This window comes from Girardinichthys multiradiatus, chromosome 4 (genome assembly GCF_021462225.1).
Source record: "Girardinichthys multiradiatus isolate DD_20200921_A chromosome 4, DD_fGirMul_XY1, whole genome shotgun sequence".
NCBI lineage: Eukaryota > Metazoa > Chordata > Actinopteri > Cyprinodontiformes > Goodeidae > Girardinichthys > Girardinichthys multiradiatus.
Genome location: NC_061797.1, coordinates 51,916,308 through 51,936,282, shown reverse-complemented (window position 1 = coordinate 51,936,282; position 19,975 = coordinate 51,916,308). Strand labels below are relative to the sequence as shown.

The window sequence follows — 19,975 nt, the reverse complement described above, 5'->3', positions numbered from 1 at the left end:
TTTAAGGAGTGACATTATGAAACCAAACATAAGAACTTCAACCAAACTTATCCACCTGGATCTGACGGTAGGACAAAGAGAATAAACGAACTAAGGGACAGTATGAGGAGCTGATAACATGTCTCTTAACAGCTCAGCAGTGAACATGGAGGGTTCACTGAGAGGACCGTGGAGAAAAAACAGCCTTTCACTGACTGGGAGATGATCACAGACTGCCTGGGAACTGTGGCAGAAACACCTTTAGATGGAAGAGAAGGAGAAACCGTTCAGCAAATAGCCCTGCCTGCCACCAGAAAAACAAGGAGAGCAGAACTGTTCTACCAAGATGTTCTGACCCAGCTAGACGGAGCCATTCAAAGCGTTTAATGTTGGTTCTTAAATTGGATTGCTCTTTTCTGTTCAGCAGATGATTTCATGGACAAATATTTGATCAGTAGTTAAAAAACAAAAACTCTAGTATTAATTGAATGTTAAATAAAGAAGAAAATATTTTTTGTCAGTTAATTTAAAATGTTCAGACCTCAAATTGTTTTAATGATGTGGACCTCCTGCGGTTTTAGTTGGCGACCTCTGGTGTATAGACTGGTGACCTTGGAAAAACTAATTCGATTTAATCACAACAAAAGGCCAAAAGGAGTGCCAGCTATGACCTCATAGGTCGACTCTTTCTCTGCAGATGTTTGTTTTATTAACAACATAAAACCGAGCAGCAAACGTTCATGAAGGTTGGAGAAGAACAGTGTGACCTTAGCTTAAAATGCTAATTCATCATTGGCTGCGGTCTTGCTTGTACAGGGGTTGGACAATTAAACTGAAACACCTGTCATTTTAGTGTGGGAGGTTTCATGGCTAAATTGGACCAGCCTGGTAGCCAGTCTTCATTGATTGCACATTGCACCAGTAAGAGCAGAGTGTGAAGGTTCAATTATCAGGGTAAGAGCACAGTTTTACTCAAAATATTGAAATGCACACAACATTATGGGTGACATACCAGAGTTCAAAAGAGGACAAATTGTTGGTGCACGTCTTGCTGGCGCATCTGTGACCAAGACAGCAAGTCTTTGTGATGTATCAAGAGCCACGGTATCCAGGGTAATGTCAGCATACCACCAAGAAGGACGAACCACATCCAACAGGATTAACTGTGGACGCAAGAGGAAGCTGTCTGAAAGGGATGTTCGGGTGCTAACCCGGATTGTATCCACAAAACATAAAACCACGGCTGCCCAAATCACGGCAGAATTAAATGTGCACCTCAACTCTCCTGTTTCCACCAGAACTGTCCATCAGGAGCTCCACAGGGTCATTATACACGGCCGGGCTGCTAAAGCCAAACCTTTGGTCACTCATGCCAATGCCAAACGTCGGTTTCAATGGTGCAAGGAGCGCAAATCTTGGGCTGTGGACAATGTGAAACATGTATTGTTCTCTGATGAGTCCACCTTTACTGTTTTCCCCACATCCAGGAGAGTTACGGTGTGGAGAAGTCCCAAAGAAGAGTACCACCCAGACTGTTGCATGCCCAGAGTGAAGCATGGGGGTGGATCAGTGATGGTTTGGGCTGCCATATCATGGCATTCCCTTGGCCCAATACTTGTGCTAGATGGACGCGTCACTGCCAAGGACTACCGAACCATTCTTGAGGACCATGTGCATCCAATGGTTCAAACATTGTATCCTGAAGGTGGTGCCGTTTATCAGGATGACAATGCACCAATACACACAGCAAGACTGGTGAAAGATTGGTTTGATGAACATGAAAGTGAAGTTGAACATCTCCCATGGCCTGCACAGTCACCAGATCTAAATATTATTGAGCCACTTTGGGGTGTTTTGGAGGAGCGAGTCAGGAAACGTTTTCCTCCACCAGTATCACGTAGTGACCTGGCCACTATCCTGCAAGAAGAATGGCTTAAAATCCCTCTGACCACTGTGCAGGACTTGTATATGTCATTCCCAAGATGAATTGATGCTGTATTGGCTGCAAAAGGAGGTCCTACACCATACTAATAAATTATTGTGGTCTAAAACCAGGTGTTTCTGTTTCATTGTCCAACCCCTGTATTTTTAATAACTTAGTAAGAAATTGAAACGTTCAGAAGGAGGTTAATAATCTGACTTTTTTCACCTACATTTCTAAAACGGTCTTCAGCTGCTCCAGTTTGGACTTTTTCTCTTCAATCTCACAGTCATTGTGCTGTCCCAGTTCTATCAACAGCTGTCGGGTGATGTCCAGCACCTCCTGTTGACGATCAGGGTAAAAAGCTGTCAGAGGAACTACCAGCACAGCTACTTGACTGGGTTTCTGCATGGCAGATATCAGAAGGTATTATTTTACCTGCAGCTGTTTTGGTTTTTTGAGTTTCAACTTCCCAGTTTTGTAACCTTCGTATTTTTCAAACAGATCAAAGAACCTTTGTGATCGAAGAGAAACAAGTGAATTAAAAGGTCTTTAAACAGATGTAACCAGCTGGAGAGTTGAGGAGGAAAAACTCACATGGGGTTGCGAACTTCCATCTTCATCTTCTGTTTGGGAGTTCTGTCTCCATGACGGATGACCGCGATGACACAGCGCAGCTCCATCCTGACGAGTTCCAGAGCAAATTAATAAATACATTGAAGCCACGATGATGAGATCCTTCCAGGAATCACCAGTCGTTTGACACAGTTACGACTTACATGGTCCCTGAAGTGGTGGGAACAATAGGAATGTCCTCTGCCTCTGTTGGGACTGACCAAGGAATCTGGAACTGAGGGGCCAGCTCTCGCATCACGATGTTTCTGAGAAGTTCCACAAAAATTCAATTGAACATCAAGAAACAGTGAATAAGGTGGGTGAAAAAAGGAAAACCGGTACCCGAGGATCTTGGCGCAGTCGTCGTAGTATTTCATAGAATTCTTGACGAAGCTGAAACCGTTCACGTCACAAACATAGGAATGTCCGTTGGCCCGGAGAAGGTCAAAGCCACACACTGTTTGCTTTGGTAGAAAATCATGAGTAAACTCTCACACCAACAACATGACAGAGTCAGCATCCCCTATGGCAACTGTGGGTACCTTAAACGCCAAGCAGACTTTTCGGGCCACCAGTTTCTCCATTGCTGAGAGCATGACGGGATAACGGACCTCCTTTCCCTCGCTGTCTCTCTCCACCTTCCCATCCAGAGCAGGGGACTTCCGGGCCTCAGCGTGAGCATAGTCCGGCCCGACAGTGTAGACCTGCAGTCCAACAGAAACCCCAGAATCCCGTGGCTGATTTTACAATGAGTTCTCTTACATTATTAGAGTTTCAGAGTAGTCGATATCTCACTGCACGGCGATACGTCTCTATGCAGGTAACAAAGATTTATGGTTTTAGAAATCTGCAAGTCCCTCCTCATAAATGTCAGAGCAGATCTTGGAAATGTTTAGCCTGTAATTAAACCCATCTGTAGAAAGACATTTACATGTACTCATTGATCAGTTTGAGTCCCAGTCGAACCGGAATCATAGTCCATACATTTTGTAAAAAGGTTGAGGTCCGAGGTTTGGGAAGGTCTACTGTTAGCCTACTTTATCCAGTTTGGATGAGTGTCTGGAATGATTCTCCTGCTGGAGGACCCAACGATGTCCAAGTTTAAATCGTCTAGCTCCGGATTGGATTTGAAGGTGAAGAATCTGTATTCCCTGCAGTCCAGTACCACTGGCAGGAAAACAGCAACACAGCATGATGCTGCCACCACCATGCCTAACAGATGTTACAGTGTTCTTAGCCTCACCTTGACATTGTTGCCAAACAACTCAATCTCTGCCTCGCCTGACCATAAACCTTTTCACCAGAAGACATTTGGGTTGTCCACATGAGCAGCTGTGAATTTCCGTCCAGCTTGAAGGTGTTGACTTTAGAACAGAGGTTCTATGAGCCAGTCTTGGTGGTTCCTGAATTGTTGCACCAATTCCCTTTCATCTGTTGAAACAGATCCATCCAGAACCATCTGTTTGGATCATCTGAATCAATTATGGCTAACTTGTTAGATCTCTTAGGTCTTCACTACTGGGTTGCTTGAATTTGCCATTATTGAGTGTTGGTCAGTCCAATATATGCTGCCAACCAAAGCCTTTTATCCTGTACAGAGAAACTACCAGCTGCACTCATGATCACTAACTAGAAGTTAACTGACGTTGGCTTTGTCAGATTAACACATTTTAGAAGCTTCCGCTCATCGGTTGAAACTTGTGCAGTCAATTCTTGTTTAGAAAATAAAATAAAAATCATTATAGTTGTATAATCACCCCCCAGGACAAAGCCCAGCTCAGATAAACCATTAAAACCCCCAAGTTAAAGTGACTTTAATGCCTGTAATGAGTCAATGCAAACTTCTGACCTCAACCGTAGATGTCTGGTTATTCACACAGAACATGGCAGGTACCTTTTATCAATGACCTTCCATGAGAAACATGCTGCAGAGCCGGTCTCTGCAACACGTCTGATATCCTGCAGCTCGACTCCTGACAGCTTCTTTGGACCGGCTCCATGTTTACACTAATTTTAAGTCCTTTTTGTTTATAAGTGATGAACTAGATTAGGACTAAGGGCGTAACAAAGTCTCATGGTATGAGTATTCTGTGTTTACATAAAATAAAGACATTAAAAGAGAGTGAACCACTGAGGGAAGACCACCATTCTCCACCTTAACATCGGTGCCATCAGTTGGCATGAACTCTTCATAGATGTAGGAGCCCGTCTTCCTCACGCAGCTCTCTGGAGAGTAGACGCTGCTCCGGCTGCCGATCTGAACAAAACAGAGACCAAGTTAAGAAGCTCTTCTTTTTTTTTTTCACACAACTCATTGCATAAACTGAGATACTGGTTAAACTATTGCTTTTTTTTTTATATAAAAACCTGCATTCATTTGTAAAAATCTGCAAGTTATAAAAGCAGAGTGTCGCAGACGAAGGCAAAAGGCCATAAAAAGCACCAGGGAACAGTCTCAACTTTGCCCTTATTTGGAATTGAGACTGCCTCTGCTGGACAGGTGTGGTAAGGCGTTTTCGTCACTTCCTGTTCTCACTGTTGCACTCGGTGAATTGTTTAGTGTGAAGCTCATCGTTTGATCTGATTTCTCTCTACCGTGATATCTCTTACTTGTTCTAATACATAAGCACGTTAAAATACTTACTTTCTGTTGCTACTTTTAACATTTGGGGACTCTCCGTGTTTTACACGGTTTTTCTAGTAGTGGTAAGGGGTCGCTAGCTTAGCGTTAGCTCCACCATGGCTACCCGTTCTACTGTTTCTCTCTGAGTCTCCACTTCTCTCCTGCTCTCTGTGTCAGATGTTCAGTTACTCCTCTGCCTCCTTTAGTGATAATGGTACGTGTAATAAATGTAGCATTTTTGTAGCTTTGGAGGCGAGGGTGTCGGAATTGGAGGCCCGGCTCCGCGCTGTTGAAAAACCAGCAGATAGCCGAGGCCCCTTAGCCAGCGCGGAGCCACCGAGGGTAGCTCCCCGTAGCTGTCCTCCAGCAGAGCCCGCGCAGCCGGGGCCTTAGACAGATTTCTCTATCTAAGGAAACCCAGCAGATTGCATCCAGTCAGTGACTTGCAGCATTCACTCCTCCTGGATGAGCATGTAGAGACAGTGGACAGTCACTGGTGTTGACTTTGCAGCAATCCCTCATACTGAGCATGCATGTAGCGACAGTGGAGAGGAAAAACTCCCTTTTAACAGGAAGAAACCTCCAGCAGAACCAGAACCAGGATCAGTGTGAGCGGCCATCTGCAGAGACACAAAGAGAACAAAGAAGCACTGATCCAGGAGTACTTTCTATGGGAAGGAAAAGTAAATGTTAATGGATGTAGCTCCTTTAGTCGTTTCATCTAGAAAGAAAGAACAGATAAACTCTGAGCCAGTTTTCAAGGTTAGAGTCTGAAAGAGAGCACATAGAGTTAGTCACAGTAGAAGCTCAGTCAGTAGCCATGTCTAGGAGAGAGAAAGGGTTAAACACTGAAAGACAGGGCCATGTAGATCATCTGTAGAAGGTGAGCATTAAGTTGTTGCCAGCAGAAGCTCGGACGATGCCCCTCTCCAGAAAGGTGTCACAGGTAGACACAGAGTCAGGCCAGGTGTAGCTTCTAGGAAGAGAAAAGAGAGAACAAAGTTAAAAGCTGAAATAACAGCAAATAATGTAAAATTGGAGAGTAGTGTGAGGATGTAGACAGGGTGTCTGCCTCACGGACTAAAACTGGGAGCTGGTTCCACAGGAGAGGAGTCTGATAACTAAAGGATCTGCCTCCCATTCTACTTCTAGAGACTCTAGGAACCACCAGTAAACCTGCAGTCTGAGAACAAAATGCTCTGTTAGGAACATATGGACCAATCAGATCTCTGATGTATGATGGAGCTAGATCATTAAGGGCTTTATATGTGAGGAGGAGAATTTTAAATTCTATTCTGGATTTAACAGGGAGCCAATGAAGGGAAGCTAAAATAGGAGAAATATGATCTCTCTTTTTAATTTTCATCAGAACTCTTGTTGCAGCATTTTGAATCAGCTGAAGGCTTTTAACTGCATTTTGTGGACATCCTGATAGTAAAGAATTACAATAGTCCAGCCTTGAAGTAACAAATGCATGGACTAGTTTTTCAGCGTCACTCCTGGATAGGATATTTCTATGATGATTTATCATTTACATGAACAAACTGGAATCTGTCAGACAGATAAGATTTAAACCAGCCTAGTGCTGTTCCCCTGATCCCTACAGCATATTCCAGCCTTTCTAAGAGAATATTATGGTCGACTGGATCAAATGCAGCACTGAGATCTAACAGAACCAGAACAGACACAAGTCCATTATCTGAGGCCATAAGAATATCATTAGTGACTTTCAGCAGAGCTGTTTCAGTGCTATGATGAGCTCTGAAACCTGACTGAAACTCTTCAAACAGGTCATTGCTGTATAAATGTTCACACATTTGATTAGCAACTATTTTCTCAAGAATTTTAGATAAGAATGGAAGATTGGATATAGGTCTGTAATTTATTAAATCATCTCAATCAAGCGAAGGTTTCTTAAGTAAAGGTTTAATTACAGCTACCTTAAAAGCCTGTGGTTCTGATCCATTTACTAAAGATAGATTAATCATATCTAAAATGGGGCTGGTAATCAGAGGGAACACTTCCTTAAATAATTTGGTTGGGATTGGGTCTAACATACAAGTTGAAGGTTCTGATGAAGCTAATATTTCTGATAACTCAGGAAGCTCCACAGGATCAAAACAGTCCAAACACAGATCAGGTTCTACAGTTATTTCCAATGTTGTCTCACTTGCTGAGGATGAAGTAATCATCTTCAGGAGTATGTCAAAGATTTTATTTTTAATAGAATCAATTTTATTTAAGAAGAATCCCATAAAGTCATGGCTGCTAAGAGCTAAGGGAATGGATGGCTCAACAGAGCTATGACTCTGTGTAAGTTTAGCAACTGTACTAAAGAGAAACCTAGGATTATTCTTGTTCTCTTCTATTAATGATGAGAAATAAGCTGTTCTAGCTTGGTGAAGTGTCTTTTTATACAACAGTAGGCTATTTTTCCAGATTAAATAGGAATCCTCTAGGTGTGTAGAGTGCCATTTTCTCTCCAATTTTCTAACATTGTGCTTTAAAGTACGCAGCTCTGAATTAAACCAAGGAGCTAGCCTCCTATGAATAATTACCTTCTTTTTCAAGGGGGCTGCATTGTCTAATGCATCACGCAATGATGAAGAAACACTATGAACAAGAGAATCAATTTGTGAAGGGGCAGAAACATAATTATTGCCCTCCACTGTGCTTTTCAGTGATAATGAGGAAATTAAAAGTGGAACAGATTCTTTAAAGGTTGTCACAGCATTGTCTGATAATGATCTACTATAATAAAATTTTCTTTCAGGTGTGGAGTACTCGGTTAAATTAAACTCAAAGGTTATTAAGAAATGGTCAGACAGGACAGGGTTATGAGAAAATATTGTTATGTCTTTACACTCAATGCCATATGTCAGCACAAGGTCCAGAGAATGAAGACAAAGGTGGGTAGGTTTGTTAATGTTTTGATCAAAGCCAATTGAGTCTAAGATAGCATTAAACGCTATATTTAAGCTATCACTTTCAGTGTCAACATGAATGTTAAAATCCCCCACTATAATAACTTTATCTGTATTTAACACTAAATCAGATAAAAGGTCTGAAAACTGATGTAAAAATTGAGAGTAAGGACCTGGTGGACGGTACAAAACAACAAACAGAAGAGGTTTTAGTGCTTTGCAATTTGGATGAGGAAAACTAAGGATTAAATATTCAAAAGAGTTGTAGCTATTGATTGGTCTGGGACTAATCAATAAATCAGACTGAAAGATGGTTGCTACTCCTCCTCCTCGCCCAGTAATTCGAGGAATGTGAAAATTTAAATAATTAGTAGGAGTTGACTCATTTATAGTAACATAATCCTCTTGCTGCAGCCAGGTTTCTGTGAGGCAAAATAAATCAATCTGATTTTCACAAATCAGGTCACTAACTAGCAAAGTCTTTGAAGAGAGAGATCTTATGTTCAGTAAGCCACATTTAATTGTTTTATTTTTCTTTTTAGTCTGAGTTGTGTTTATTTTTATTAGATTTTCCTGATTTCCTCCTTTTAGATTATTTTTTAATCTATTCAATTTTGGCCGTGGGCGAGACACTGTCTTAATAGGGTAATGGGTGGGTAGCAGTACAGAAGCTGCAGAGAGGAGTGTTAAACTACGACCCTGCTTCCTGGTCTGAACCCTGGGTTGTCAGAGGTTTGGAGAACTAATAAATTCGGCCAGATTACTAGAAAGAAGAGCAGCTCCATCCAAAGTGGGATGGATGCCGTCTCTCCAGATCAGACCAGGTTTTCCCCAAAATGTTCGCCAGTTATCAATGTAACCCACATTGTTTTCTGGACACCACCTAGACAGCCAGTGGTTGAATGACAGCATGCGGCTAAACATGTCGTCACTGGTCCGATCGGGGAGGGGACCAGAGAAAATGTCGGAGTCCGACATTGTTTTGGCAAACTTACACACCGAAGCAACACTAACTTTGGTGACCTCCGATTGACATAACCGGGTGTCATTACCACCAGCGTGAATAACAATCTTACTGTATTTACGCTGATCCTTAGCCAGCAGTTTCAGGTAGGATTTGATGTCGCCCCTTCTGGCCCCTGGCAGACATTTGACTATGGTCGCTGGTGTCTCTAGTGCCACGTTTCTGACTATGGAGCTGCCAACTGCCAGAGTTGGCTTCTCAGCGGGTGTGTCACTGAGCGGGGAAAATCTGTTAGAAACGCAGACGGGTTGGTGGTGACCTGTGGGCTGGGATCTAGGACTATACTTTCTACGTACCGTCACCCAGCCAGCCTGAGGCCCCGGCTGCGCGGGCTCTGCTGGAGGACAGCTACGGGGAGCTACCCTCGGTGGCTCCGCGCTGGCTAAGGGGCCTCGACTATCTGCTGGTTTTTCAACAGCGCGGAGCCGGGCCTCCAATTCCGACACCCTCGTCTCCAAAGCTACAAAAATACTACATTTATTACACGTACCATTATCACTAAAGGAGGCAGAGGAGTAACTGAACATCTGACACAGAGAGAAGGAGAGACGAGGAGACTCAGAGGGAGAAACAGCAGAACGGGTAGCCATGGTGGAGCTAATGCTAAGCTAGCGACCCCTTACCACTACTAGAAAAACCATGTAAAACACGGAGAGTCCCCAAACGTTAAATGTAGCAACAGAAAGTAAGTGTTTTAACGTGCTTATGTATTAGAACAAGTAAGAGATATCACAGTAGAGAGAAATCAGATCAAACGATGAGCTTCACACACCAAACAATTCACCGAGTGCAACAGTGAGAACAGGAAGTGACGAATACGCCTTACCACACCTGTCCAGCAGAGGAGCCAGAGGAGAATACAGCAGATAATTAATGTTGCACTCTGCGGACGGTTAGGATTAATTGGAATGTATTTACCTGACTTTTGTGAAGTGCCTTGAGACAACGTCTTGTGAATTGTCGCTACATAAATAAGCTGAATTGAATTTTCCAAATGATTTTTGATGATGGTCATCCTGACTGCAGATTATGTGGAAATAAAGTCTAGATGTAAGAGGAATAGACTAATTTAGGAAGCCATGTATGAAACCCCAAGATGCTACGTTGCAGCAGGCCTAGTCTGAAGCTTAGGTCTTTGTAAAGAGAGAAGAAGTTTCTTCTGACTCCTGATCAGCTTGTTGCATTTCTAATGATTTAGCACTCTTCTTTAACGTTGGCAAGGTGGACGCGTTTAAATGCTGTCATCAGCACATTACAGTTGTGAACAAACGTACACAGGCCAGAACACAACTCTGTCAATCAGAAGCCGCTCAAACAATCAACCCAACAAGAAAAATCTGTGTGGAGCAGTACCAGCAAAATCCAACCAGCAACACTGAAAAAACAACAAAATACACATCATCTCATAATTTCATGTGCTGGTTTCTATTTTTTGATGTTCTTCTGAACCGTGCACCCGTGTACTTGTTTTTACTCTGGAGTTTTTACTCTGACTGTGATCTGTGCACGAGAAAATATAGACGCAAATGGTGGATATTTCAAGCGTTTGTGCTGCAGATTGGATTTAACTGGTTGCATCTTCGTTTATTTGATTTACAGAAATGTTTATCCATAAATTAATACTGACTCATGTTACTATCAGTGTTTTTAAAAACTGACCAGTATTTCATTCTGTGCTTCTTACAATAAAAAAACTAAATGTATATTTTAAATAACAACATGCTGACCTGGGTATTTTAGTGCATCTGTATGCTAATGTGGCTTTAGGTCACTCCTGGCAGTTTTTGCAATATAAAAATCTCCATATTATCTCATTTTATTCCCTAATGTTTAACCTAAAGATTATGTTTTAACTTGGAATATGAATTTTATTCAAAGATATGCCCAATTAACATTTTAGCTAGCGACATACTTCACATGATTTTCTTATTTTTCAAGGTCTCAGAAATCTATCTGGCCTTATGCCTGTATAAGGTACGGACATTTCTATGACATTCAAGGTTAAACCATTGAGAGAAACTTCATCAGAAGGTTTGTGGTTTTTCCAGGTGGCTTTTACTCTCTGATGCAGAATCATCTCAAGATTAAATCCATTGTTTAAGATTAAATCCAGGATGTGTAATAAGGAAATGATGTGATTTGCTGCAGGCACTTTAGGAGCATTAATCAGAGTTAAAAACCAAGCCATAAATGTGGAGGTCAGGACCTTTCTGAAGAGCCTCTGGCTGCCTCCACCTGCAGACGTTGGGTAGTAGATGTAGACGTTGTGGTCCTCAGCACATACAGGCTTCTCCACAAAGGGCTTCTGGAAGATCTCACCATTTACCTCCACATGGTCCTCTCCTTCAACCAGGTTACACTCTGAGACAAACACACAGCAAATGTTGCTGTTTGTCAGGCGGCTCCTTTTCATTACCCACCAATAAAATACACAGATGAAGCTTGACCCTGCAGAACATTCAATGCTATATTTATCCCATAGCTGACATAGAAGCAGCTCCCAGCTGAATAAATGATGCTTGATGCAGCCTGATACAAATATTCAGTAAGTTCAGCACAGCGCAGTACAAACATGAAAAAGAGACCGACCATCTGGTTTATCCGGGTCACGGTTCAGCACAGCGTAGCGCGGCAGCTCAATCCCCTCCTCCTGCAGGATACGATACACTTCTCTCCTGCAAAAAAACCCACCAATAATAAATAAAGCAAGATTGGCAGATGTTTGATTTGTTGAGGACTAAAAACAGATCCTCTCTGCCAAATGGATGTACCTGTCCTGTATGTAGTACTGCATGTTCAGGTCATTGATGAGCAGAGGGTTTCTCAGGCTGGCATAGCTCACTGCCTTATCCAGAGGGAACCCTGGATGACACATGCATGCCAACACATGATTCAAAGAAATACATTTTGAAACCATTAAGCTGAGGAAACAAACATCCGGAGAGATAAGTATGAGTAAACACATAAACTCTGTCATCTAATGAGAGCAATTTAATTTAGTTCCACAAAGTAAGCCAGTGAGATCACAAAAACATGCAACATGTGGAGATTTATTTTAGTTCCCATCATGCATCTTGGGCAATTTGCAAAAAATGTACACGGTGGATGTTGTCACTCTAGGGTTTTCCATCTGTGTGGATGCACTGGGGTGAGTGGGGGCCGTACCTTTGGAGTGGAAGGAGATGAGACAGTCACACAGGGGCCATTTGTCCACAGGCTCGTTGAGGATGACGTCCTCTGGGAAGATGACCACAGTGATGTACTCAAACCTGCACAGCCTCTCCAAAATCTGGGTCATTGGCTTGGATTTGGACTTCTTCATCATGCAACAGATCCCCACCATGATCTGTGGCTCCGGGGGCTGCACAGCAGCAAAGACAGTAAACAGATCAGAATCACAAATGACTCAGAAAACAAGCAAATAATTAGAAATACAAATCCTTTCATCTGAGGAAATTTATTCAGTGGGCACAAAATGGTGGTCCTGTTGTTAATACTTTGTACCACCCCCATTTTGGGGGATCTTAGACCATAACTATTCACAAGTTGGAGCATAGGTCTGGGGACTGAAATTGCCATGAAAGGTGGATTTTATGTGTGCTGAACAATTCCAGCAATGAGTTGGCCAAATGTTTTGAATCATCATGACCAATTTTCTGTTTTCTGACAGAGAACACAAGATTTTTATTACAAATGTCTATCGATGTTTGTGGTTGAAATGTTAACCTTTGGTTTACATTTCAACCCTTTCTCTCTCCTAGACATGGCTACTGACTGAGCTTCTACTGTAACTAACTCTATGTTCTCTCTTTCAGACTCTAACCTTGAAAACTGGATCAGAGTTTATCTGTTCTTTCTTTCTAGATGAAACAACTAAAGGAACTACATCCATTAACATTTACTTTTCCTTCCCATAGAAAGTACTCCTGGATCAGTGCTTCTTTGTTCTCTTTGTGTCTCTGCTCTGTTCTCTCAAACCTCCAGTCGGTCGTGGCAGATGGCCGCTCACACTGAGCCTGGTTCTGGTTCTGCTGGAGGTTTCATCCTGTTAAAAGGGAGTTTTTCCTCTCCACTGTCGCTACATGCATGCTCAGTATGAAGGATTGCTGCAAAGTCAACGCCAGTGACTGTCCACTGTCTCTACATGCTCATCCAGGAGGAGTGAATGCTGCAAGTCACTGACTGGATGCAATCTGCTGGGTTTCCTTAGATAGAAAAACTTTTTATCTAATTTGAATAATAAACCGAATCTGACTGGTTGATAGTCAGGATTAACTGGAATGATTGAACCTGACTGGGAACCTGGAAGATTGGTTGAATTTGCACTATATTAATAAAACTGAATTGAAGTCACTTCTGACCACCGCATGGCTCTAGCTAAAATCCCAGAAGAGTCTAGCAAACTCCACGTTTACATTTGTGATGGTAGGACAGAAAATGTAGAGGGCGTCTAATGGTTGTTGTTGAGGCTCGGTGACCTTAAGATGCCACTCTTTGGTGCAGTTGTCTATCAGAGAGCTTTGGGTTGTTTTAACCATTCTCCTCACTGTGAGGGCAGACTGGACAAACCTGGATCCTTGACAGGCCTAGTGGACCCAAGGCATTTCTTTCTCAGTAAGCAGGACATTCTAAGAAACTTGGATAAATGTATTCAAATTTATTTTTATTACATTAATCTAAAAAGGACTGCCAGGGGTACCAGTAATAGAAAAAAACAACTAGTTCTTAACATGTGATTTTATATAAGGCGACTAAAAACGTACTCAAATTAAGGGTTTGATTTTCCTTTAAATAATTGTGCTTTTGCAAACAAATATTGATCCTTTTACATGTAATCTTATAAAATGAACAGCTGGTTTGTAGATCTTAATATATTAACCTTCTTTCCAGCCTGACCATGAAAAATGAAATACCGATATTTGATCACTTAGCTTAAAAAGTCTGGCTGCTCGTCAGAGACATTTCAGGAAGCTGTGGGTACAGTTGAACATAAAAGTGAAATCTGTATAAGTACTACAAGTATTATATTAGGAAGAGATGAAAGTCGATGTGTTGAAGTAGGAACCAGATCTGTTAACATTCCAGTCAAATAATGAACGAAAGGAGCGCTTTAACATGGACGACGGTTACAATCACGTTTCTGCTCCTGTGTGTAAACTAGCTGCCTATAAACTAACATACTGGGCTAACTGGTTCTTGTTTGGTACCCTTCTCTTAATCTTCAGAAGATTTCTGATGATCCATCTGCTTGCTGCACTCTTCATCTTCTCTGCCTTTCCTGATTTCTTCTCCTTTACCTTGACCTGATCATGAATAAGAATACCTTCATAAAAACTGTCATCCGGTTCAAATAGATGCTACAAAATACATGTAAACATAAAGTCATTTAACAACTAAGATATGAGCAGAAAGAGCCCATGTCAAGACACCAAAACCACCATAAAATAGTTCATTAAAGCTGTCATTTATTCAGCCTTCATATCATCAACCGTTTAAACCATCACGGATATTAAAGTTTTTCTCATGAGGGCGAGGATGTTCTGCTCTTCAGAACCGGGACACCGGGAGGAAATATTCAGAGCCCAGATGTTGAAACTTGTTTTCTAAAAGCTTTTCTTCTGTGATACACCAGAATTGAACTTTACTGGTTTTAAATAAACAACAACAAGAAACATTCCTTTGTTAATAATTTAGCTGACATTTACGAGCTAATAAGATATGAGAAGAACCTCAGATACAAAGTAAAGAACGTAGCAGTGAAACATGGAAAGGTCACAAGCAGATCGACACCAACAGCTAACGTTAAGTTCTTCTGCTGTTTTTAAGCTTGGGAACGACACTTCTAGCCAAACAGAGAAAAACAGACCTAACTGTTAGTGAGAACAGAAAAAGTCCCTCACCGAGTCTGTGTCTTCGTTGTCCTCATACAGCTCCATGTCTGTCCTTATGCTATCCTCCAGCACCTCGCTCTCATCGTCCTCGCAGCCCACGAAGAATCTGGGAGCGCCACGCTGGCTCTCGCCCGGGCTGTTGGGCTCTGACATCACAGTCTCCCGCAGCAGCCCTCAGCATCCCACCGCGCCATTAGACACCAACAAACGGCCAGAGCGGGCCGCCGATGGGAGGGCCCGAGGCCTGTGGAGAGGGATGAGTCCCCCCTGCTTGGGCTGCACAGCAGAGGTGGTTGAGGTGGTGAGATGGTGAGGACTATTCTGGGCAGATGAGAGAAACTGCAGTGCTGGTACGTTATTGGGCACAAAGTTTTCTATATTTTCTCATCTTCACTCAGCAGATTGTGATCCAAAGGGCTGGACTGACTTTCACAAGAATCCTCAGCAACAGGCTCCAGTTATAAAATCATAGTTTCTTCCCCCATTTGGAGAAAAGATGGACAGTCCTGCAGAAACACAAAATACACTGATAACAATTATATATGCATTCAACATCATGGTGTCATTTTACTGCTATCCTCTGGATAAATCTTTGTTTACCTTAAAGAATAACTAAAATCTTCCATTGTTGTCTAATATCTCCATGCATTTCCATCTTGTTTCTGTAACAGGTTAGTCTACACAAGGAATACGTCAGGAATAAAAGTCTGAATCCTATATTTGGTTTGGGCTCCAAGCCATCGTCTCAGTACATAATTTTGGTGGCTGCTGTTTCAGATGTTAATAGTTTTAAAAAAGTTGCTGCAGTTCTGTAAACGTGTAAATATGAAGAACGGCTGTTTGACAGACTCCCGAGGAATCCAGTGAGCGTGTTTTCACTCTACCTAAACATTAACAGCTTAAAGACAGGAAAGTCAGCAGACAGATCTGATTATTACCTCTCTGGAACATCACAACAAGCCACCATCGGAATATAAGGTTACAAACTGGCTGTGTGCAGCAGCAAGCATTACTGTAACTGAGAGCAGCTCAAAGAGGGGCTTCAGCTGAGATAATAACCAAGCCCTCTGGGATCTCAGAGCTAAAACCAACATGGCTGCCAAAAAGACCAAGATCCCCCTGAAGGATTGATTTGTTAATCTGAAACCACTATGAGCGAATATCTAAATACACGTACGCAACGCCTCATTTCCGGTCAAACAAATGGTCCGATATCACCCAGACTATTAAGACCTTGGAATAATTTGAAGCCTCAACCAAGCTTCAAAACTGGTAAAAACACAAAGAAAATCGTTTTGTGCTTTTATTTAGGAAAAACAAAATCACGGCCCCAGGAGTACTTTCAACTTCGTCCCGCAGCGTAAAATGTTTGGACATCGTTGTCCTAGATCAGGGGTGTCCAAACTTTTTGTCATATGGGCCAAAAATACCTGGAGGCAAAAACACATGTTCATATTCTAAAACTAAAATCTTAAAGTTATCTGGTGATATTTTTAACCTACATTAAGCATGCAATATTTTAATGAAACAAATAAAGTTGTCAGATTTATTTTGTAGGAAAAGGTTTTTTAAATCTATTCTCAACCGTATGAGCAGAATTTGGGTCACTCTTCGCTATATTTGGCCAAGTTTAATAAATTAGCAGCTTTTGAGTAAAAGTCACTGGACAGATGAGGTCCTGTTTTCTATGAAATTAATGCGAATGCAAAAAGTCTGGTTATTAAAAGACTAATACGTTTCTATTTTAAGAAGATTTTAATTTGTTGCTAATATTTTGGACTGATTAAAAATACTAAGTCTGTCTGCATCAAACCATCGGTGCTGGGGGGCCAAATTTGTATCATTCTTGAACTGCAGTAGGGGCCGCAAAAAAAAAATCAGTCCAGGGGCCGCAAATGGCCCCTGAGCCTCACTTTGGACACCTCGGTCGTAGATAAAGTAAAACAAACAAAAGGTGTGCACTTTCTTTTTACTATGAACTGATTATTACTTGCAGGTTGGTTAACAGAGAAACATAATGGGAATATTTCCATCCTTATAATGAATTATAGATAATGAACTGCTTTTACGTCAATGATTCAGACAGGTGTGAGCTTTTATTTGCAGTATGACCCAGAAGGCCTTGCAGGTAAGCCATGACTTGGTAACGTCTGAAAGCTGACTCAGAATCGTCGTTATGACGCTTTACTTTTATCTTTCTTTGTAAAGAACACCAAGCTCAGCCAAACAGTAGTCACTCCTTCATCAGGCTAAAAACAGATAACAGCTTAGTGAGTTATTAACTTTTATGCCGTTTGGTTTTTAAAGACCCAGCATCACTCATTGATATTTAACTTGACCTTGACTCATGTATTTTTTCTGCTTTTCTTGACTTTGTGATGAAAGATGACATTAATCATGTTGTTCTACATGATCATTCAGTCATGGCCTTTCATCAGGACCAGCGTTACCAGTGTACCAGCAGTGCATTGCTCTGTTAGTCAGGAGAATTGAAAAGGTTGGAGGTTAAAGTCACTACGAATGTTGAGGTCTGGGATGACGTAAACTTCTCTCTGCTGTGGCCACATGACAAGTTTAAAGGAAGGCTTTGTGTTTTATTCATTAAACTTAGTCACTATGGAGCTGAATTTGGGTCAGTCTGTATGACTGGATTATATTGAACTGGAGTAATGACATATTTTATAACTGAACATGAACTAAACATGTTTTTCTGGTAAATTGTCTTGAGATGACCTTTGATGTGAATTAGTGGCTTATAAATAAACTGAACTGAACTAAATGTATTGAATAATTAGATTTTAGGGTTTTTATTACATCGGTGAATGATATAAAAACTTTGTACAGATCCTTATGTCTGTTCTTGGGTTGATTTGTACAATTTGTTTCCATCACTAAGTGTGCTAACCCTAACCTTGAATGGTCAGTGGACAAAAAGACCTGTGAGTGCATTTTGTTAGGACAAACTAATTATTTTCCTAATAGTTTCTTCACCGTTTTGGTGAAAGAAACTAACTGAACACAAAGATAAATTAACAACTGAGTCCATATTTAATTGTCCAACGATCAAACAGGTACTGAAATTGCCCTTTTTGAATTTTTGAAGGAATGTCCATCATTCAATAAGTCAAAAACATGATATTGTTGAATGAAAATCTAAAAATCAAAGTGTGATGTGGGAACTCAAAGATAATGAGGGTCAATGTTTGATAAAGCAGTGTGAAAACCACTCATTCATTAAGCATCATTAAACCTTTGCCCTTCAGAAAATGACGAGAGGAAAAAATGTTTCCAAACTCCAAAAAGCTGGGAATGAAATGGAGCGGTCTCTCAGTGGGACAGCCTCATCTGCTACTGACCAGGAGTCCGTTTTCCATCATCATGACTTCTTCTTTACTTTATGTGAGGTTTGGGAATCAGGGCCAGTGAGAGTCCATTCATTTGGTGAAATACATTATTTACACGAGTGTTTGAAATTATAGCTTATTAAACACTCCATAACAGAAGTCCTGTGTGGTATGCCACTCATTATTAATGCTATAAATTAAAAAAACTGGGCCTGATATTTATGGCTTTTAATGAAAACCTATCTCCAAAATTTATGAAAATACTAAAACCAAAGAAATAAACGGATATGTTAAACAGTCCACCATGTTTAGGTACATTGTTTATGAACACAAACAGGAAATAGGCCAGGCATGAATGAATGAAGGATGCACAACTTAACAGAGGGCCAAATTGACCCAAAGCCCCTTTAATTCCACTGGTATTCCTTCACTCAGTAAATCTAATATATTAGCAAAGATGGGACACAAACATTATTACAAAAGAAATTAAAACAGTGTTTATCTGGGTTTAGTGGTGGAAAAGCGCAACAAAAATAGATCATGATAAAGAGAAAATAATGTAATCTTTATTAATTCATTATCTCTTTCAGTGCTGAATTTATAGTACTTATACAAAATATGTGAACTGATAACAGTTTAAGTAATAACGAAATCATCATAAAGGACACTTTAGTCACATAAAGTCACACATTTCAATGAGTTAAAGGGGAAATACCACATTTATCTGGCTGCACATGATGTTTTTATAGGAAGAAAGTCTTAAAAATGTCACTGGTTAAATGAAATGTAAAAGAACGGCTATTAACGCTGGAATCAATAATAGAATGAAGTCACCGCTGCGGACATTTGAACGTAAGGAGACTTTTCATGTGAAGAAATTGGTGCAGAAAAAAGCAAAATAAAAAACATTTTAAAAACTATAATTACCAATTAAAATGCCGTCTTCACTGTTTCTCGTTTTGGAAGCAGTTGTCGGAAGCTAACATTAATTCTGACGGTATATTTTAGCTGCCGTTAGCTTGTTAGCATTTAACTAGCAGCTATTTCGCCAACGTAAACAAGTGTTCTGGTGCCGTTACTTCTGAATTTGACACCGACACCAAATGGTACCATTAATATCAACACTTAGTACTGCACATCTACTAATATGTATGAGTAACAGGAGATAAAACATTGAACTTACGGTCTCATAAGAAGCTCTTCTGCTGCTGTTGCCTTGGTACACCCTACTCGATATTGACAGTTTGCATGGAGCCAAGTTGACATATGGATTACTGACGTCTAAATCAGCCAATTGGGAAAAAGCTTTGCTCGAGAAGGCGTGGCCAAGGCCCAGTATGGGCCAATAACTGGCGGCCTAGGTTGGTAGGAGAACGTTTGCGACTTCTAGTGTTGAAACAGAGTACTGCAACTTCATTTCAATGAAAACATGTAGTCTTAAAACACAATATGCCCCTTAAATAGGATAGATCCCCATAAAGTAAACTGCCATGCACAATAGAAACTAAAATAACAGATGGAATAACTAATTCGGCTAATTTAATGGCCTATTGAGCATTGTTTTTTAAGGATTTATTAACTTTTACATTAAATACTTGTGGCTGTTAACTCCTATTAAGAAATGACACATGACTTTTGCACAAATACACTGTGA

The 19,975-nt window shown here is 40.9% G+C and overlaps 1 protein-coding gene across 13 annotated transcripts in view; it reads right to left on the bottom strand.

Annotated features, from left to right (window-relative positions):
- ppip5k1a (diphosphoinositol pentakisphosphate kinase 1a) overlaps positions 1–19,611 on the bottom strand; it is a 60,870-nt gene extending 41,259 nt beyond the window's left edge. For 12 of the 13 annotated variants that reach the window (XM_047363127.1, XM_047363139.1, XM_047363132.1 and 9 more), the window contains exons 1-14: positions 19,505–19,611; positions 14,987–15,483; positions 14,294–14,389; positions 12,252–12,447; positions 11,858–11,948; positions 11,676–11,761; positions 11,293–11,447; positions 4,671–4,772; positions 3,058–3,219; positions 2,858–2,979; positions 2,680–2,781; positions 2,498–2,584; positions 2,339–2,414; positions 2,133–2,242 (exon numbers count right to left, since the gene is read on the bottom strand). In XM_047363127.1, the coding sequence (XP_047219083.1) occupies positions 2,133–2,242; positions 2,339–2,414; positions 2,498–2,584; positions 2,680–2,781; positions 2,858–2,979; positions 3,058–3,219; positions 4,671–4,772; positions 11,293–11,447; positions 11,676–11,761; positions 11,858–11,948; positions 12,252–12,447; positions 14,294–14,389; positions 14,987–15,130 (1,529 nt within the window). In that variant the 5' untranslated portion in view covers positions 15,131–15,483; positions 19,505–19,611. The remainder of the gene's footprint in view (positions 1–2,132; positions 2,243–2,338; positions 2,415–2,497; positions 2,585–2,679; positions 2,782–2,857; positions 2,980–3,057; positions 3,220–4,670; positions 4,773–11,292; positions 11,448–11,675; positions 11,762–11,857; positions 11,949–12,251; positions 12,448–14,293; positions 14,390–14,986; positions 15,484–19,504) is intronic. The other variant, XM_047363130.1, reaches the window with a different exon arrangement.
- Positions 19,612–19,975: the final 364 nt, after the last annotated feature.